Raw genomic sequence first — 21,268 nt, 5'->3', positions numbered from 1 at the left:
TTTCTCATCCTCCGAAGGTTTGAAGGAGTAAACAAGGAACAAATGCCTCTCAGGAGTGTCCCCACTGGCGTCACTCTGGTGACATCAGGAGTGAATTTGGCCCAAGATTGGTTATAACTCGTCTTCTCCTACATTTTCCACTGAGATAACTCTATTTATAAACACCAGAAAAGCAAGGAGGTGGGGAGAAGGAGTCAGAATATGAAGGGGCAGCTTGATTTTACAACTCTGGCTCTGGAGAACATTTAGATTTCAGTGTCACCATTTGTTCTGGTTTGTTTGGTTTTGTTTTCCAGCTGTAAGAAAGAGCAGAAAATCTTTTTAACACCCAGAGATAGCCTGAAACAAAAAATAGTAATAATTTGTAAATTCCTTTGGAGGGATCTTAATATATGAGTACCACAATTTAATTTCTGAAATTATCCATCGCATAGACTTGAGGTCAGCTGCTTTTTCCAGTTGTTTATTGCTTGCTTGTTTCCTTTGGTTTCCTTTTAGAAACAAGTCAAAATTCCTGACAAATCTTATTGACTAGGCAATTATTAACCTCAGGCTTTGCTTGAATAATTCCCTTTGAAAATCCTGCTCTCCTGTGTTGGCATTTTTTAAGACTCAAACTCAGAGACCGTTTCAAGGTTTGTGTCCCATTTTAGTCTCAGTCCAGTGCTGGAGTGAGATTAGTTAGAAATGAACAAATCAAAGGAAGATGTTATCATTCTTTTCTTTTGAGATAGAAAAGAGTTGAAGCTGTGAATTTATTATTGTGAATCCTCAAGGCTCAAGAGACCTGCTGTTAAATTTTCTCCTCATCTCCTTCCATGCCATTAAATCCTGTCTCCATTTTCAAAGGAATGCAGACTCCAAATTACGAAAAAGACAGTCTGAAACAATTTCTACTTTCTCTGTCTCCATGGCAACTGTTTATCCCAGAGATCTTTCCAGATGTCTTCTTCACAGGCCCATAAATCTCATAATGGGCCAAATATCACTCCAAGGGTGGCAAAACTGTCAGTGGAATCGTTCAGCTCTCCAGCTTGGGAGGATTTTTTACCTTTTTAGCCCTAGCTGAAAGCCAGGTTCACTGCGAGGCACATTAATACTTGTGGGAAAAATATATTAAATATATATAATATTTTATATATATATATGTATTTATTTCTATCCAGCTGCTTCAACACCATAACCAGTTGCATGGTTAGATAATATTAATTGAATTATTGACAAAGGCCACAGCTGGCAGCGCTCCATGCTGGTCAATCCCTTTTACCACCAGGTTGTGGCCATAGGATGTTACCAAGGGAAGATGGAGCTGCGTGGAAGAGCAACACATTTTTATGGTTATTAACCCATCTTCCCAAACTCTGTCCTGACTCTGCAACCTTCAGGCAGGGTTTTTCATGATGGCTTTTCCAGAAATTACCCTGAGCCCAGCCGTGTGAGGATTAAAATTTGTAGCAGTGTGATGTACGAGAAGCCCGCGAGGCACGGCTGGAGCGGCTCCCTCTCCCCATCTGTCTCAGCCTGGAGAATTAATGAAAGACAGAGTTGATAAAGTGCAGGATGCCGTCCCCTTCCCCTCAGAAGGGAGGGAAGTGAGTCAGACCTGGTGCTGGGGGAGGATGCTGATGTTCTGGCTGCCCCCAAAAATGAAGGAGGCGAGGGGGAGCAGGTGGCGCCAGGCAGAGCTGCCTCCAGCAGCTCCCTGTGGTCTCCTCCATCCCGTGTCCCCAGCAAGGCTGGATTATCTGCAGCTGCTGAGCCTGGCACTGCCTCGGCTCCTGGAAGCTTGGAAGTGTCATCCTGTTCCCAGCAGTGATGGGGAAAAAAAAAAAAACCGCCAAACTTCACAATTTTTTCAATTTTTTTCAGTAATTTCACAGAGTCTCCTGCCTCCTGACCAGCAAAGCGGTGACTTTCTCAAGAGGAGTAGCCAATCCTTTTTATTATATTTAAAGGAGGTTTAAAAGAAACAACTCTGCTCGATTTCCCGGCTTATTGGCTTTTTATTCTCCTGCCTAATTAGACAAAGAAATGTTCCACAGATTTTGCCAAATTGAAGTTTCCCTTTAAAACTCTTCAAAGCTCACCTAAGGCCAATTGGCTGGCAGCACTTGAAAGATTCTGGAGATTTTCTTGGATGAGGTTTTCTTGGCAGGTATCAATGCAGAAGCAGGAATAAGTGTGAGCTGAGAAATAAATATCTGGTGACTGCAAAGAGCTAAACAGGTTAAAAAGCAAAAAAAAGAATTTACACATCTCTGATTGTAAATAACAGCTCCTGTAATTTAAAAGCTGATCTTTGCCATGTATAAAATCCTCAAGGGATAAAAAAAGTTATAAAATGCAGTGTGTTTAATATATCAAGTATGATATATTTTGTAAAATGTTTCATAATATTTATAGCATATAAATCATTAGATATATAATAATATAAAATATTTACACCATTTAATTAGGATAATAATATACAACAAATGTGTATTTATAATTAAAATATATGTTAGATTTATCAGGAAGTCATATTTTTATATTAGTACAAAATTTATTTTATAAAAATATTATGCTATAAAATTAGTTATTCAAATAAAAAAAGTGTTTTGAGTGCTTTGCCTTTTACTTTTTAATATAATCTATTACTAACTCAGTACATAAGAAGTGAAATATCTCAACAAATTTTTTTCTAATGTTCTTTTTGATTAATTAAGACAATTTTTAAAAAACAGTTCTCTGCAAACAGTGCTGCACTTGGATCTCTGATAATGTCATCCCATAAAACAAATTACTGATAATGCTGCCCCAGTAGGAATTGCTCTGATGGTTTATAAGTCTAATTACATAAAGAATGGGTTCTAAATAATCATAATATGGTTCTGAGTAACTTTCCTGAGGCAGCAGCTGTCTCAGGACAGCTGATGGAAAACATTGAGGTGGGTCAGGTGCTGGTGAGTTGGGTCACAGTTTATTGTTCTTCATGTACCACTCTGCCAGAGAAACCTGGACGATACCTGTACAATTCCTCTGATTCCAGCTGGTTTAAATTTAAAATTAGGCTTTCTATCATCGCCCTTTCTGATTAAGGGAAGAAAATATGCATCTCCAGGTGATAATTTATCTTAGAACAGGTTTCCCAGAGAAAATGATGGATGTTCCATCCCTGGAAGTGTCCAAGGCCAGGCTGGGCAGAGCTTGGAGCAACCTGGGATAGTGGGAAGTGTCCCTGCCATGGCAGGGGTGGAATGAAATGATCTTGAAGGTCCCTCCCAACCCAAACCCTTCCAGGATTCTGTGGTTCTGTGATAATTTTTGGGTTTTTTTTTAAATTTTATTTTATACACTATAAAAGAAATGCAGAATTCCCCTGAGAGTTGCACATAAAGCTTTGATACTGGTGAGGGGAAGGAATACCAGGTTAGACAGCACAAGATCATCTCTGGGCAGCAACAGCATTACTTGGATAGAAAAAAATACTTCCTGGTGGAGTAACTGTGCCAGATGAAAAAATAGATTTTATTCTCATAATTCTAAAATTTATCAGGAGCAGAACTAGGAAGGGAAAAAAAACAACTTTCTCTTATAACTTACCCTGAAATTCCAGTTGATGTTACATTTCTGCTCTGTTATGGTTTGGGCTTTCAAATGAAACTGAAGAATCACAGAACCCCAGAATGATTTAGGTTGGAAGGGAACTTAAAGCTCATCTCATTCCATCCCCTGCCATGGGCAGAGACACCTTTTTCTATCCCAAGCTGCTCCAAGCCCTGTCCAGCCTGGCCTTGGACACTTCCAGGGATCCAGGGGCAGCCACAGCTGCTCTGGGAATTCCATCCCAGCCAGGAATTCCTTCCCCATATCCCATCCAAGCACTGGGAGCCATTCCCTGTGTCCTGTCCCTCCATCCCTTGTCCCCAGTCCCTCTCCAGCTCTCCTGGAGCCCCTTCAGGCCCTGCAGGGGCTCTGAGCTCTCCCTGGAGCTTCTCCTCTCCAGGGGAACATTCCCAGCTCTCCCAGCCTGGCTCCACCCCTGGGAGCATCCCTGTGGCCTCCTCTGGGTTCAATCCAACAGCTCCACATCTTTCCTGTGCTCGAGGTGGGATCTCAGCAGAGCAGAGCTGCAGAATCCCCTCCCTTGTCCTGCTGCCCACCCTGGTTTTGGAGCACAATTGCCTCTCTGGGCAGAGTTCCAGGGCTGGTGCCCAGCTCCAAACACCTCCAGAAACATTTCTGTGACAGGAACCCCTCAAAGACACCTGCACTTTGAAATGTCAATTACTTTTGGAAATCATATCCCCACACCCAGGCCACGCTCAAGCCCTTATTTATTTTGGTATTTACCCAGATTTATGAAGGAACAGAGAGCTCCTATCTCATATTCCCCTCTCTCTGAAAGGCTTTATATGTAGTGTGCCCTTTAGAAATTATTGTGCACCACATAATTCAGTTTAATATGCTGGTTTGTTACATTACGTTTCCTTTGATATTACTCTCCTGAAGGCAATACGACCTTGAAGGTGATATTTTAAACCAATAAATGAGGAGAGGAACTGAAAATCAAACCAAATGCTGTAAGCCAGAAGGGTGGATTTTCATCTCAGGCCTCTATTTCCCTTCATGAAAAATACAGAAGTCTAACATTTATGTAATTACATTTTTTCTTGATTTGCCAAGGGAACAAATTTTATGCAAATCCTTTTCTGTTGCCTCCTGTCTATGTATGAATCCATAAATCCCACTGCCCATCTCACTGTTTCCCCATCTTTGAAAAAGTGGTGCTGGTTTTAAGAAAAATGTCAAAATCATAATTTTGATAGAGGAGGAGACAGGTAGGAGTTATCCACTTTGTTTAGAGGAGGGAATGAGTAAATAGCAAGTTACTGCACAGGGATTTGCCATCCAAAAAAAACATCTCTGGCTTGCACCTTCTCTCACCAAAAAGTCGTCAGGGATGAGAGGAACTGTTTTGCACTAGAGCAAGATGGGGACATGGGAGGATGTTGTGGAGACTGTGAAGATGATTTTAATACAGAGAGTGTAAATTGAGTGCAAAGATTTTAATATAGAGAATATAAAATATTATAGAAAAATAGAGAGGAGATTGAGATATAGGCACCGTGAGAAAACAGGACACAAATCTACCCAAAAGAGAAGTTTTTACACAGTCCTGCTGCCACAGTCACTCTGTGTTGGTGAAAGATAACAGGCCCTGCCCTCAGCTGGTTTAAAATTAAAATTAAAACTCCTTCACCTCTGAACTTCACCCATGGGGCTGAATAAAATCTGGATTTATGTCTACCCACGAGTAAGCTGTGACTCTCCAGACAGCCCTAGACAGGGGAGAAAAGCAATGTAAGGGATTGGCACCTAAAGATTTTTCACTTTGTAATATATTTGTAGCCTTGTAGATTTTTAATATCTATCTGTGGAGTTTCTGGCACTTTCTTACACTTCAGAACAGTAGTTACCCTTTCTCACACATTGTGTCACCTTCCTGAAATTCTGCTTAGTCTCAGGGACATCTTCTGCTATCCCAGGTTGCTCCAAGCCCCGTCCAACCTGGCCTTGGACTTTTCCAGGGACAGGACATCCACCACTTCTCTTGGCAACCTGTTCTAAGATAAATTATCACCTGGAAATGCGTATTTTCTTCCCCTGGCTAGAAAAGGCAGTGAGAGAAAGCCTAATTTAGGAATTTCTAGAGAAAATCATTTTAGAATTTCTAGAAGAAAATAATTTCTAACAAGGACACCCTGTTTTGCACCAGGAATTGGGAGACATAACAAGATAAAGAACCCCTTGGAGGGACTCCACTGGGGCAGGCTGGGTTACCAGGACAACCAGTCTCCTATGGGATGTAATTCCTACCTATCCTAATTAATTAAACTTACAACAATTGTGAAAATCCAATGCTATGCCTGCTCATAAGGGTATTTTGTGCACCTGAAGGTTTTCATTAAAAGACTGCCCTTTATGTTATCAATCCTAATATTGTTTTGAGGTTTTTTCTTCTGATTCTGGGCAACAGGAGCATCAGCAATTTCAGAAGAGCTGTTTATCACTGCTCTCCTGCCAGCATGGCTTGCTTTGGGGATTTATGTTTTTATTTTTTTGTCCTCTTGGTGCTTGTCCAGAAATTTCAGGCAAGTGGGAGCCTTTCAGCTGCCAGGAGTAGCAGGTTAGGGAAAGTGTGAAATGAAAAATGGGAACGAGGTTTGTGAGGACCTCTGTGGAGGCAGGATGACTAGAAGGGTTTTAATGCTGGGTGTAATTTTAAAAATGCATCAGAATGCTCTGCAATGATAAACAATTCTAGTTTCCTTGTTAATAAATGTGACCTTTCTCTGAAAGAGCTGTTCTTCTTCAGTGGCTGCCAAGTCAGATCCATCCTTAGGTGTGTGGGACACCTCCCTCAGCTTGAACAATGTGGAATTTAAACATGGCTGCCATGGTCTCCACATGAAATTTATATAAAAATCCACAATATAAAATCCACAGTCTGAAATTCATATAGACATTAATATAAAATTTACACAAACACTGTGCTTCAACAGAAAGGACTGTTTTTTGAAGTAGAAGTGGATGCAGTCACAGGGAGCTCAGTCTAAACATGATTTTTTTTTTCCCCTTCTGAGTAGAAGTTTGAGGCAGAGATACAGGGACTGATCATGAGGGCTTTTAAAAGCAGCCAGTGTGGTTTGTCTGTGGTTCAGATTCCTCAGGGACATGTCCCAGCCCTCAGCTGGACTCCTTTTCTCAGGATTGGAAGTGGCTAAAGGAGATTGTGGAGTCACTGGTGATTCCCCAAGCAGAGACAGAGTTGGGTCATTTCTACTCCAAAGGACCACACAGCACCTGTAGGGAATACAAACACTTCAAAAAACATTTCAAAGGCAGCTGTCCAAGCTCAGCTTTTCCTTACCCTCCTTCTACTGAGTGTAGTCAGTGAGGAGATGCAGGTCCACTTTACAGGGTGATTCCCCACCACTGCCACCTTAAAATGGGATTATTCCTGTCTGGAAAGTCTCTCTCCTTGAGCTACAGAGGAAGCCTTGCTGAGCAGGGCAAATGGGTAAAAAAAAATAAAAATAAATAAGAATAATAAAAAATAGATTTAGAAGTTCAACTAATCCAGATTTAACCTGTAGTTGCATGATTTTGTGTTTCTTCAAAAAGTCAGCAGCACAGAATAGGGACTCCCAAAGGATCATCCATCCCCCAAATGAGAGGGGTGGATAAGTGGAATAACTGAGTAAGTGGAGGCACTTCTCTGCCCATCCTATGAGAAGGACAGAAGCACTTACCCAGGACCAGATTCCAAGTTTGGTGACACTTCTGTTATCTGGGATGAATCCCACAGTGTTCCCCAAAGAGGAATTCAGGCTCTGATGCAGACATGGAAGGCAGGGTTTGTGCCTTCTGGAAACAGCCTTGGGTTGTGCCAGGGGAGGTTTAGATTGGATATTGGAGAAAATTTCTTCACTGGAAGGGTGGCCAGGCATTGGAACTGGCTGCCCAGGGAAGTGGTGGAATTACCATCCCTAAAAGTGTACAAAAAACACGTGGATGTGGCACTGGGGGACACAACTTAGTGGTGGACTTGGCAGTGCTTGTTTGGTTCTCTGAGAGGGCTTTTCCAGCCCTAACGACTCTGTAAATCTGTGATTATTTTGATTGCAAGACCATCCATTAGCAAGACCACCATCTGTAATTTTTTTATTTTTTTTTTATTCCATCCCACGTGAAATCTTACTCTTTAAAACCATTCCTTGTTATTACTGATTTCCTAAGATGGTAAAAATTAGGAAATATTGTCCAGCCTGAATTGGAGTGTGTGAGCCACCACTTTCCAAGCCCTCTTGGGCATCCCTACGTCACTGGGCAGTGGGGAGACCCCGCCAGTGCCAGAGGAGACCTTGCTGGGCAGTTTCACACTCAAGTCACTCTGATTTCCGTGGGCAGATTTCACCCAGCAGGAATTGCTGGCTGCAGCATGGTTTACAAATGCAGGGAGATCGTGCACGCTTCCCTTTATTCCAAATAATTTTTATTTATTTTTTTTTGTTGTCAACCTTTTCTTTGCTCTTCTAAATGGTTTATTTCAAATACGCTTTTCCATGCAGGGTCAGACAATGTCCTTATCTATGGGGAATTCTTGACAATCTCCATCTCTCCCCTATTTTGAGATATTATTTACTACTTGAAATTAACTTGACTTGCTGCTTCTCTCTCCCCTCTCTCCCAATATCAGCACAACAGTGTTTTCTACAACAATGAACTTGTAATTTCTTTCTAAATGGGGCTGGTTTTTATCTCTGCATGGAATTACCACAAAATCAGCCACCTGCTATAACTGAGTTTCATCCACACTGCCGTGGGATATTGACACTGTGGCTGTTCCTGCTCTGCAGCCTGAGGATTCCCTTGCATTTCTCTGCTTTGCTTCATCCATTGCTGGATAATATCTATATATTGGAAGATAGCTATGTTGAAATAATAAGAAAAAATACGAATTTTTTTCTATTCCTATTCAACACAGTTAAGTCAAGCAAGGCCAACAGGTGTTTCTCCAAAGATGTCATTAACCACTGATTATCTCCAGCATCTCTTGTAAGCAAATGTCTCATTAACGTGAATGTTCTCACATAATTTACTTTTGTGCATAGTGCCACACTTCAGTGAGCTATAAACCTGTTGCTGCACATCCTCAGATTTACATGGAAAATGCATTTCCTGCTGCGTGGACAGACATGAGCTATCAAAGATAATAAAATCTAATAGCACTCAACGTGGTCTTGATTTCCATCTCTAGTAGATAAACAGGATCACAAAATTATAAAATTGGGATATCCTGAGCTGGAAGGAGCCCACAAGGATCACTGAGTCTGACTTCTGGCCCTGCACTGGACACCCCAATGTCACCACCATGTGCTGAGAGCTTCCAAACCTTTCAAACCCCAGGTTTTGAGACTTTCATAAATATTCTAGTGAATTACAGCATTCATGGGATGAGATCTGGCAAAGGAAACAATCTGGGAAAGGAGTGGGAAAAGAGGAGAAAATATAAAAGATCCCTTTATTTTTTTCCCAGCTCCCGTGATGATTTCATGAGCATTTTTGCCTCAGTTTTGTATTTTGGTGGGTCTGGTGGGTCGTGTTATTATGATTATCACAACAAGGTTGTTTGACACTCATTCTCCAAACACCAGCTCGCTCAGAACTGCTCTGCTCACCACACGTGGAGCCCTCAGCCTCATATTTTTGTGAGCAAACATAGGGCTGGATTTGCTATCACTGAAGCTGATGGGAAAAAAAGAGACACCAGTTCCTGTCCTGAGAACATTCCTGCTCCACTGAGGGGAGGATCAGGACCAGGACCAGGAGGATCTGCTGTCACCAGGGCTGATGGGGCCCACACAGCTTTTACAAGTTCATCACCCACATCTCGTTATATTGGATTAGTGCCAGGCAGAAAGTAACACTTGGAAGTATTATCTGCTTTTCCTGAAGGTTTTATTTCCCTTGGTGTGCAGTCAGAGAGAATTTTGACAGAAAACCTTGCAGAAAATCATGGAGCTGGAGGCTCTTTTTCAGTTGATAGGATTATTTATTCAATCTCAACATCAAATGCAAGTAAGCGGTGGAAATATTTAAGTTTGCTTCCTCTTTCCTTTCCTGCTGAGGCAAAAGATGATTTTCATTTGAAATTTACTCACTAAGTTTTTGTTTGTTTTTTTTTTTAATATTAGTAGGAAATTTGAGAGATTGCTCTGAGTTTTTGTGTACACTGGATAAGCCTTCTAGGTTTTTGAGCTGGTAAGATGGTGCCTTGAAGAATTACAGGAAGATTTATTCTTCTTGAAAGCCAGTTTTTCACACCTCTGGCACAGAGATCAGAAAGAATCAGGACCTGGGTTCATTTACTGTATCTACAATAAATTTCAGATTAATTTTTCTTATATCCCAAGAGAAGACAGCTCCCACCCTCAGTCCTGTTACCTCCTCTTCCTGCCTCCATGTAGCAGGAAATTGGTATTTTTTCCACTCAGACCTTTGCTTCAAAGTTTGTCACCTGAAGCCTCATCACTGAACTGTTATTAAAGACCTGAATCTATTTTTAGCTGATGCAAGAAATCATTAGAGGTCAAAAAAATCCTCTATTGACATTGTGAGTTTATATTTTCTGGAGCAAAGACTGCAGTAAAAATAATGGATGATGTTAGGACAGTTCTTTGGTAAGGAATGACATTCTTTTAGAAAATAATTAGGATGGAAGAGTGAGTTTGTTTCACATTTCCACAGAAATGGCTGCAGGATGAAGCAGAAATTTCTTTTCAGTTTTCAGAAAAATTCCAAAATGAGTGAGTTCCCAAACCTTCAGCAGGATTAAAACCAAGAGAAATTAATAGAATTTAATCAAAGATATGATCCATGAATTGTTTTTTTGTGGTTTGTTTTTTTTTTTTTTTATTTATCAACCCAGCACTTCTGAAAGATAAATAAATAGCAGCAGGTTTCATACCCAAGGGTAAATTTGTTTCTGGCATGTTGAAGTGATTTAATTGAGACTAAGGAATGTCACCTTCTGGGAGAGTAGAGTCTGGCCATTCCTGTGTGATGCCACTAAGCATTTTATGCTTTTCCTATGAATGAAAAATATTTTTTTTTAACAAAATCAACACTGTTTGTTATTCTAAACAGGAATATTTTTATTTATAGAAGGAAGAACCAACCACAAAGCTCAGTGTGAGGAAAGGGATGGATTTCCACCACTAACGTATTTTATCCCTCCTTCTCTTCCACAGGTTGCCCAGGAATGTGGGACAATATCACATGCTGGAAACCTGCAAGTGTGGGGGAAATTGTCTTTGTCAAGTGTCCTGCACTGTTCAGATTTATCATCTCTGAGGACGGTAAAGTATTTTCCCTTTGTTCTTCACCTCTGCCTGGTAAATCCTCGTGGCCAGCACGAGTGTAAAACCTCACCTAGATCCTCAGGATGAAGAGACATCAAAAACTCTACAGCTGGGCTCCAGTTATAAATAAATGGCAGAAAGTCAGGATATTTATGTGTAGATATGTGAGTGTGCACGGGGTGCGAGGGAAGGTGTGAATAAAAGCCTTTACAGACTACCCAACATGAAAACATCACAAATTTGAACTGCTAAAGGGAATATTCTGCCCTCAGGTCCCACTGAATTCAGTGAGGACCCGAATCTATGTTTGGTAACACAGTTGGAATCTATTTTAGTGAATTATGAAAATGTAGAGCAGGTTCTACTTGTGCTGAAGGAAAACATAGGCTTGAGATGAACAGCGAGGAGCTCCCATGTTGGGGGTCCAGGGAGGAATTAAGGATTTCTGGAGAGAGGCAGAAGTTCCATCACACCTTTTTTTGTGGTCTGTGGGAATGAGACATAAACACCTTTCTGTCCCTGTGCTGGGAATTAACACAGACTGCTCCGTTTGCTCCGGCAGCTTCACCCACTGCAGCTCCCTCAATTAGCGACGTCTCTCGAGGAACAAGTTCGCCACTGTCCCCCATGGGATCCTTTTTCCCAAAGTTTATTTTACCAATTAATTATTATTAATTATTAATTATTCATTTACAGCCTTGAGTCCAAAATCTTCTCTTTTTTTGCATCACCACACACAGGGAGCAGCATTTTTAGGAGGCAATGTTTCATGCACAGCTCCAAGAACACTGAAATCCTCACCTTTAACACGTCCAGGCACCAATGTCACCAATGTCACCTAACCCTGACCCACTTTAGAAACAAAATTAACTCAATTTGACCAGTTCCAGGTCTTAGGTAAATGGGTACCTGTTAATGGAAAAAAAATAATTAAGAAAAAATATTTTTATTTATTTGAAGTATATAATTTAAATAAAAATAATTAGATTTTCATTATAGTTATTTTTATACCTACTTAAACAAAAATTTTACCAATTTAAATAAAATCAGGATTTTTCTTCTACTGATTTAAATGAAGGTTTTTTTTGCATAAAATTATTTAAACAAAAATAATATAAAGTGTTTGTTTGTGTTAAAAAATAATTTTCAAATTTTATTTTCAATAAAAATAATAGAGCCTTTAGAAGAACAAATATATAAAAAATAAAAATAAAAAAATAAAAATAAAAATAAAAATAAAAATAAAAATAAAAATAAAAAAATAAAAATAAAAATAAAAATAAAAATAAAAATAAAAATAAAAATAAAAATAAAAATAAAAATAAAAATAAAAATAAAAATAAAAATAAAAATAAAAATAAAAATAAATAAAAATAAAAATAAAAATAAAAATAGATATAAATATATATATAAATATATAAATATATAAATATATAAAAATAGATATAGATATAGATAATAAAAATAAAAATAAAAATAGATATAAATATATATAAATATATAAATATATAAATATATAAAAATAGATATAGATATAGATAATAAAAATAAAAATAAAAATAGATATAAATATAAACATATAAATATATATATAAATATATATATAAATATATATAAATAGATATAGATATAGATATAGATATAGACAGTATAAATATAAATATAAATATAAATATAAATATAAATATAAATATAAATATAAATATAAATATAAATATAAATATAAATATAAATATAAATATAAATAGGCTTTATTTATTTATTTATTTCTCTATTTATTTTACCTATGTAAAATAAAGGGCTGAAATAACATTTTGAAATAATTTTCCCAGGATTTACAGATCTCCTCACACACTGTTCTTCCCCTTTGGCCTGTGATGGGGTGACAGTGTGACCCTAAGGGAGGAATATTCCATCCAGAGGAAACATATGTCCCGTTACTTTATCTCCTCACGGGATCCCCAATAAAAATAACAGCTGCTGCCTCGTGTAAACCCTGGGTTTGAGGGGGTTTTGGACATCTGTTCACTAGGAACAAACCCAAGATTCACAATTCATTAGATAAACAAATAAACATTTAACCTGCAGTATCTGGAAATCTCAGCAGATGTGGCTGGGATTGCACTGCTGACCCCAAGATGGATTTATCAACATCCCAAATCACTCTCCTGGGTGAAACAGAATCGGCTTTGCCATTGTTGCTGCTAATTTTAATTAGCCAAGTGCATTTGTTCAATGAGGGTTTAATGAAAAAAGTCACATTTCATGATGGTTCCCTAAATAACGGGTTATTAGAGAACTCTAATGTTTCTAAGACATGGATAATCACATTTTAGGGATTGTTACAGGGTCCTCTGGCTGCTGCTCTGTTTCTAGAATACGGAGCTAGGCTGGGCATGGACACTAATATTTATTAATAGCAAAATCATTCCTAGTACAGCAACATTTTTCTATGGCCACAGATAATTTTTACAACTGCAGCAATAGCTTTAAATTATACTTTTTGAAAGTTTGTGCTGTGAAGCACCTGTAGGTACAATGTAATCACAGGAAAATCATGGGGTGTGCTAATCTTAAAGAGTGGGTGGGAATTATCTCATTTGGCTTTGGATGTTTAAATTTATATGTGAATTTATGAAGTGATCACATGGATTTCTGGCTCAGTGAGCAGAAATCAATGGGCACTTGTAGAAGATGCTTTCTCTGACCTCTCTCAAATGCTGGTCTGGAGGTGAGCAGTCCCTGCTTCTTTCATGAATTTCAGAAAGGAATCTGACTGCCTTGACTTGGATGTCTATTTCCATATGGAACAAAATGAGGGAAAAAAAAATAAAAGAGACTACAAAAGAAATATTAACTAACTGAGCTGTCAGCTGGTGGGATGCTTTTTGGAAAAATTAGCTGTGTATTTAGCTAAAAATACCAGCTGCTGCTGGTTTTATCTGCTCTGCTGTAACCTTCACTGCAGTTGAACCAAGGAGTAACGTTTGAGCTGCTGTCAACATCATGCAGAAAGTTCAAAGTGAAATCCTGTGTGCTTGGCCACCCTGTCTTCTGAAATTTCATTTCTCCTCTCCAAAACCACCAGAATTCTTCATTCTTTTCAGGTGCAGACTGTGAACAAAATTATTGTTCTCAAAATCTCTCCACTGGAGATTCCTTTCCTCCAATGGAAAAAAGATTATTAGTTCCCGAGTCTTTTCTCATCTTGCAAATTAGGGATTTTTAATTTAATGAAATTTAGGGATTGCTATCTTTTCTTCTAGATAGTTCCCAAAAAATTAATTTTGTTCCTCTTCCACATGGATTTCTTTGATTGATATCCATCCACCATTGTTTCCACCAGGAGCTGTCACTTCCATGGCCTCTCTGTTGTGTGTTACTGCTTCTGCAGTGCCTTCCCAGCTCCAGAAACACCCACTCCACAACAGGACATATTTAAATCATCCTAAGGCATCTTTGCAGGGGTAAAAAGAAGAAAACCATAGTCAGGCTGTGATGTTGTCTTTTAATAGCACACAGCAAGACCTAGAGGTGGCCCTAACACAGGGACCTGCACTCCCAGCTGGAGAATTTTCTTTTCTTTGGGTGTTTTTCCCAATTTATTTTTTTTTTTATTTTTTTTTATTTTTTTCCAGACACAGATGACAGTGCCTGGCATTGGAAATCTATAGAAGGAAAATCTTTGGCTTTTTCTGCTTTGTACTGTACAGCCAAAATATTCAAAATCTAAACACACACCCAAATGGACCCAGAATGAAACCCAGTAACCAGATCAGAAATTAACATATTTTCCATCCTTTGATTTGCAGTAAAAAATAATTCAAACAATAATAGACAGTTTCTGAGCATTCCACATTTGGAAAACGCTTTCATTCACAAATCCAAGTAATAAATATGAGCAGCTCTTATTCAGTTTATCTGGTGCTCAGTTTAGGACTCTCCCTGCTACATTTACCACAAAACATTGTTCACTATGTGCAACAGAGAAAATTCTCCTAAGTTTTACCAAAGGCATAAAACCTATCCCATGTTGATACCAGGATTAAGGGCTCCTAATTAAAATCCAGTGGAATAAAGAATGTAATCAGGTATTAGAGAGTTTAAGAGGGAATTACATCCTATGCTCACATTTCAGACCCAAACTCTTTGGCTTGTTGCTTCTCTTGGTCGAGCACCATCAGTGCTCAGGCAACGAGCTCTGTCATCCCAAGAAATTGGAAATAGTCTGTCCCTGATGCCATTTAAAACACAGGGAAACACTCAAGTACTTTGTTGTACTAATTAATTGATTAATTGATTGTCTGTAAGAACCCCAAGCCTCATAAGTGCTGCACTAGATCTGCTGCAGGTGGACAGTGGGATTTATGAACGCAGGGTTAATCAGATTTGGGAAGAAGTCTGAGCCTGAGTTTAGACTTTATCCCTAATCAATTAGAGTAAGATGACAAGAGTTAATGAGGGGAGAAGTGATGCTCCATCTTCGAAGGGAAGAGGCTTTTGTGTCCTTTCTGGGGGGACAGTCCTGGTGAAGCCTTTAAAAGCTGACCTGGGAAATTGGTACAAAACCCCCAAACGGGGTGAAAAGACAATAAAAGTCTTTGGCTTCCCAAAGTGAAAGCTGTTGAAAATATTTGCAAGTTACAGTTTCTATTAGTTTGGGTTATGTATTGATAGGTTTTTTTGTTTAGACAGGAAGAAAAGGTGATTGATAAAGATCAGGGTCCTCCTAAACACCAGAATATCCCTGGGGGATTGTGTGCTTATTTCCTACTGAGGTAAAACATGCTGAGTTTTGTTGCTACTACTGAAATTAAGGTCAGCATTGCAGCAGAGAGAAGTTGGAAATTGCATTTGCCTGTCAAAAAGGCGAAAGATCAATGCAAAAGTCCAGATTTCTCTTCTAAGGATGTTTTGCTCGGGTGAGTGTTCCAACATCCTGCTTGGAATCCAAGGGAAGGAAAACCCTGCCACCAAGTTTCTCTGGAAAACATGTATGACCAATCCCAGCATTCTCATCATGGGAATAATAATGAGCCATTAGAGTTTATCTATATTTACTTATTGAAGCAACCAGGACTCTGAAACCTTTGTTTCATCCTTAATTTTATATAAAATCCTACACAGCAGTCACAATCAATTCAGTGCAAAGGTATTTATTTTATATATAAATAATTAAAAAAATTAAAAAGAAAAAGAAAAAAAATATAAAATGGCACTTGATAGATAACCAGTCATTTCCAGCTGGTTTTCATCCCTGGGCTTTGCACAGGCAGTAAAGCCACGAGACTACTCCAACTTTTCCAAAGAGAGGAGGACAAGCTATAATTAAGCCTCCATGGTCACAGCATTATAAAGTCCATCTGCAATGCAGAGAAAATGGGAGGAAAATGCTCTTCATCAAAGAACAGAAACTGGATCTACATTTCTAATCAAGTAGCTGAGGTCTCTCAGATGTTTTCTAGCAAAGAAAAACAAAGACATTTTGTGGCCTTTCCCACCAAATTACGGGGACATAAGGCTCTGTGCCTCCGATGCTCACACGTGCAGCGCGAGCAAGGGCGTTTCAGCTGAAACCAAAGTCTTTGGTCCTCTGCAGGGGGACGTCCTGCAGTGGTCAGGGGAAAGCTGCTACACAGCTCAAGAACTTTGGCAATGACCTGAGAGCTAATTTGGCCTTGGGGAGAAAACATCCTACATCTTTGGGCAGAATGCAAGGGTGGGAGTTGCTGAGAGCTGCTGAGTGGTTTGGAGAACACTTGGACTGCAGAAGGTAATAGATTGAATTATCACTGTAGGGGCAACATGAGCAGAACCCTACAACCTTTCCTAACAGTCTTTTCTCTGTTCATGTTTCTCCTCTTGACCCAAATGATTGGGAAAAGAGATCCAGGTGATTGCAAAATTTTAGGTGTGGTGGGCACACATTCGTTCTTACCTTTGAGCAAGGCATTTAATTTGCTTTCTTCTCTAGGAGTTATTTCAGAAGTGACAATCTCTGTGGGGAAATGTTTCAAATTTTTTCATGGCTCTTGTTTGAAAATCTTTTGTTTTTTTTCTCTCAAATAAAATCCCTGCCCTCTTCAGAGCTAGGGACCCTTTAATAGTAATTGCATTGATCCTGCACTCTGATTGATGCTCCTGTGACAGCCAGACTCAAAGGAAGGACTCACATAACGTTTAGATGATGGTTAGTTGCTATGGTGACCTCAGTCCATTTCTAGTTTCACATCCTTTAACAGGAAAGAGGAAGAAAATAATAAAGCCATGAGTTCCCTTAAATGTTATTGATCATATCTGTGCATCAGTCCTACCGCAGCCAGCCCTGTGTGCTCTGGCCTTTCTGTTCTCCACATGGGACCTCACTGGAATTCGCTGAGATTTCCAGGCATGATTCACTGGATCTTTTCCCTTTGCCCTGGAGGTAAACTGGGATACAGGAAGAAATTAATTATGTATCAGTTCTATCCCTGCCTTTACTGCAATATCTTGCACAAACCTCGGGGTAACACAGATTTTGCAGGAGCTTGTTTATCTCATGGTAGGACAGATCTAAACCCAACCACCCTCTGGACATCTCTGTCTCTCTGCCTCTTATGGGAGAAGGCTTAAAAACCAGGTGAATTTATCTTCAGGTAGATAAACTGGATGGCATGAGTTTGTCCCACAGGATCACTCAGCTGTCCTTAGGCACCAGTTATTTATTCAAACACACAAATACAGAACAAGGCCTCCTAATCTCACCCTTGATTATCCTCTGCCCCAGTTTTCTTGTTTTCTAAGTGAAATGAGCCCCACTTCATGTTGTACTGTCTCTGTGTGAACATTATGTTCACAAATCCCTTTGTCAAGGCAAATGGAGATCTACAGTAAATGATAGATGAACAGAATCCCAGAATGGTTTGTGTTGGAAAGGACCTTAAAAGTCTTTTCAGTTCCACCCCTGCCATGGCAGGGACACCTTCCACTATCCCAGGTCACTCCAAGCCCCATCCAACCTGGCCTTGGACACTTCCAGGGATCCAGGGGCAGCCACAGCTGCTCTGAGCACCCTGTGCCAGGGCCTGCCCACCCTCACAGGAGAGAATTTTTTCCTAATATCCCATTTAACCCTTCCCTCTATCAGTTTGAAGCCATTATCCTATGTCTGTCACCTCCTGCTTTTGTATAAATGACTTTTAATCTGTAGTTTAAAGTTTTGGCTAACATTTAAACTTTAAATCTGGCTATGTGGCATGAGGCTGGGGAGACACAATCCCCTGGAAACAGTTGTGGGAAGCACTTTAAACAGGGAAAGGTGTGTGAACCTGTGGGACCATGTGCTCTGTGACCTTACCTGCCTGCTACTTCCTACATATCCTGCTAATGAAACTGTCAACTCCAAGCAGCTAATCCTTTATTAATCAATCAATTATGGAATCACAGAATAGTTTCAGTTGCAAATGACCTTAAAGAACACCCAGTTCCAACACCTGCCATGGGCGGGGACACCTTCCACCATCCCAGGTCGCTCCAAGCCCCATCCAGCCTGTCCTGGGACACTTGCAGGGATCCAGGGGCAGCCACAGTTGCTCTGGAAAACACAAAATCTGTACCAAAGGAGCTGGCATGGTTTGGTTTGACATGGGATGGTGTGTGTGCAGGCACAGCACCGGGCAGAGGGATGATGTCCCTCCTAGGGAAGCAGAGGGCAGGGTGTGGAAGCAGAACCCGTGTGGGGAGCTCAGAGAGAGCTGCAGGAAAGCTGCTGAGCAGCCTGCTGCTCCCCAGTGTGGCTCTGCCAGCCGGCTGAACAGATTGATGGAGCAGGAGAGCAGCAGGCAGCGCTGGGAGGGCACAGAGGAGGCTCAGAGTGGTGGATGCCGCGGAGCCGGGTGTGAGAGCTCGCTGGTTTATTGCAAATTTGGAAATTGAATGTAAAAATTCTAATCAGTGCTGTATAAATCAGGACAGGAAAAAAAAAAATACTTCTGCCCAGCCAGCTCGTTATCCACATAGCTGGACAGCAGGATAACAAAGGTGTGAAAAACAAGGTTCACTCTTCTGTTAAAATCTAAAAGGTTTAATATAAACAAAAAGACAATTAGGAGACAAAGATAATAAAGCAAAGGGTTAAAATGGCTGAGTGCTTGGCTCTCTGCCAAGAACACACCTGGTGTCTTTGGAACACTCCTTTTATCCCATTTTGCTGTAGGGTTTTAATGCACATTCAAACTTTTCCAAGAGCTACTTTGTGTAGCCATTCCCCAGGTCTGCCTTTTCAGAGTACATGCATTTGTTCTTAATTTCTCCTTTATCATCTTTTTATTTGGGCTGGGGTTCTTTCTTCTACAAGAGGTCAGTGTTGATAGCAACCTGGGCCCCATCATCTGTTCCCTGGAGGTTATCTGGCTTTGTACAGACAGGACATTGCCCTAACATCCAAAATTCTTCTTGACCTACGCCTAAAACCTGCCAGCAGGAGAAAAAGAGGCATAGCAAAAGCATATAACATAACATTCATCTTAATACTTGTGAAAAGCCAATATCACAATATAGATTCATAGCAAAGGGGTTGTGAGTGGTTTTCCCCCTGCCCCAGTGGCTGCACTTTCTGTAGGGACACAGAAATGCCCCCACAATGTGAAATAAAAACAGGGCAGGCTTTGCACGTTGATCTTAATGCCATCAAAATCCAAAACCTTCTGGAGAATTACCTTTGTGCAGCAGTCCTCCAGCCCACAATACTGTGATGAGAACAACAGGGCTATGGGAGAAGTGTGGGCAAGCCAACTGAGGACAGAAGAGCTTTGGAAGCCTTTCATCCCCTCCCACCCCGCCACTAATAAGGGACAAACGCTGGAACAAAAGGGTTAAATGCAAGTTGTGTTCAGATAAACAAATCCACGGGAGGCCAGGCAGGTGGAGAGCAGCCAGCACGGATTTGGCACCACGGAGGAGATCTAAAAGGCTCTGAGGCTCATCGTGCACAGGCTGGTTCTTGGCTTCAGCTTCCCCATCCTGTCCACTTTAAATCAGGAGCAATTGCTGTCATCGAGTTTCTCATCAGTTGTTGCATAGTGAGGGGTGAATTATGAGTTCTGAGTCTCGGTAAATAAAAATCAAAGAGGAAAGTCTGATAAATGTGCAAGAAAAGGGCAGGAAAGGTCTGGGTCTCTGCCACCAGCTCTGTGGGGAGCCATTGGCAAGTCCTTGGATATTTTTTTTTCTCCCTCTTTTACCTCTTCCTGCAGAAAACAGAAATAAGGAGAGTTTTCTGTATTTGGTTTTTAGAACTGGTAACTCAGCATTCTGATAGATCTTCTCTAGGATCTCTAAGCAGTGCTGCAAATAACATCTAATTAACAATGTCAATTAAAGCATTAATTGTAGATTTGCTTCCCAAAGAGTGACACTTACTTAAGTCTGGTCAAACAGCAAATAGCACAGCCTGTCAATACACTGGATAAACCATCCTGTGTTGAGGATAACAGCAGCTTCCTCAGGAGTTTATTGACTGATAAGAGCAATTATTGATGTAGTAAATGCTGCTCCAAGGTGCAGTTTAGTATCGGCTGTCGTGTCCATATTTCCATAGTTTGGGTTTAACTACATGTGAGAAGCACAGATGTCATTCACATAAGTCATAAAGTCATGATATTTGAGATGTTGTTATCGTAAAATAATAGAATTATAGAATGGTTTGGGATGAAAAATTATCTTAAAAATCATCCAGTGCCACCTGTGCACTGCAGGGACACCTTCCACTATCCCAGGCTGCTCCAAGCCCTGTCCAGCCTGGCCTTGGGCACTTCCAGGGATCCAGGGGCAGCCACAGCTGCTCTGGGCACCCTGTGCCAGGGTCTCCCCACCCTCTGAATAAAGAATTTCTCCCTAATGCCCAACCCAAACCTTCCCACTTTCAGTTTAAAGCCATTCCTCCTCCTCCTGGCACTACATGCTCGTCTCAAAAGTCCCTTGCAAACTTAGCCCTTGAATCAAACCCCTGAAAAATGTGTTCCCAGTGAAAATACAGATGAAAATCATGCTTTATTTATTCTTCATTTCTGAGAAAGCAATGCATTTCGTTAGGCCATTGTATAATCATATCAGTGGTCTTTCTCTTCTTCATCAGTGAAGTCAAACAGGCCAATTTCTCGTTGTTTGTGCCCTAAAGAAAACAAGAAGGCTTGTGGGAAATCCCACGCTGCGAGGGGTCCTGTAGTCCTGCCCACTCCATCACTGAGAGCAGAGTAAATTTACTGAGACCTCTTTATGCTCTTAAAGGCACTCAGGTGAAAATATAACCCAGAAAAACAATGTTTTTGAGGTAATATTGTGAAAAGTGAGAGTGACTCTGCTGTGTCTGGCATTCCTTACAA

At 40.2% G+C, this 21,268-nt stretch overlaps 1 protein-coding gene across 1 annotated transcript in view; it reads left to right on the top strand.

Moving 5' to 3' along the window:
* Positions 1-21,268, top strand: part of ADCYAP1R1 (ADCYAP receptor type I) — a 139,587-nt gene that overhangs the window by 74,048 nt on the left and 44,271 nt on the right. The window contains exon 4 of the mRNA XM_058833484.1: positions 10,797-10,904. Within this exon, the coding sequence (XP_058689467.1) occupies positions 10,797-10,904 (108 nt within the window). The remainder of the gene's footprint in view (positions 1-10,796; positions 10,905-21,268) is intronic.

Source organism: Poecile atricapillus, chromosome 2 (genome assembly GCF_030490865.1).
Source record: "Poecile atricapillus isolate bPoeAtr1 chromosome 2, bPoeAtr1.hap1, whole genome shotgun sequence".
Classification (NCBI taxonomy): Eukaryota; Metazoa; Chordata; class Aves; order Passeriformes; family Paridae; genus Poecile; species Poecile atricapillus.
This window is presented reverse-complemented; position numbering and strand designations above follow the sequence as displayed.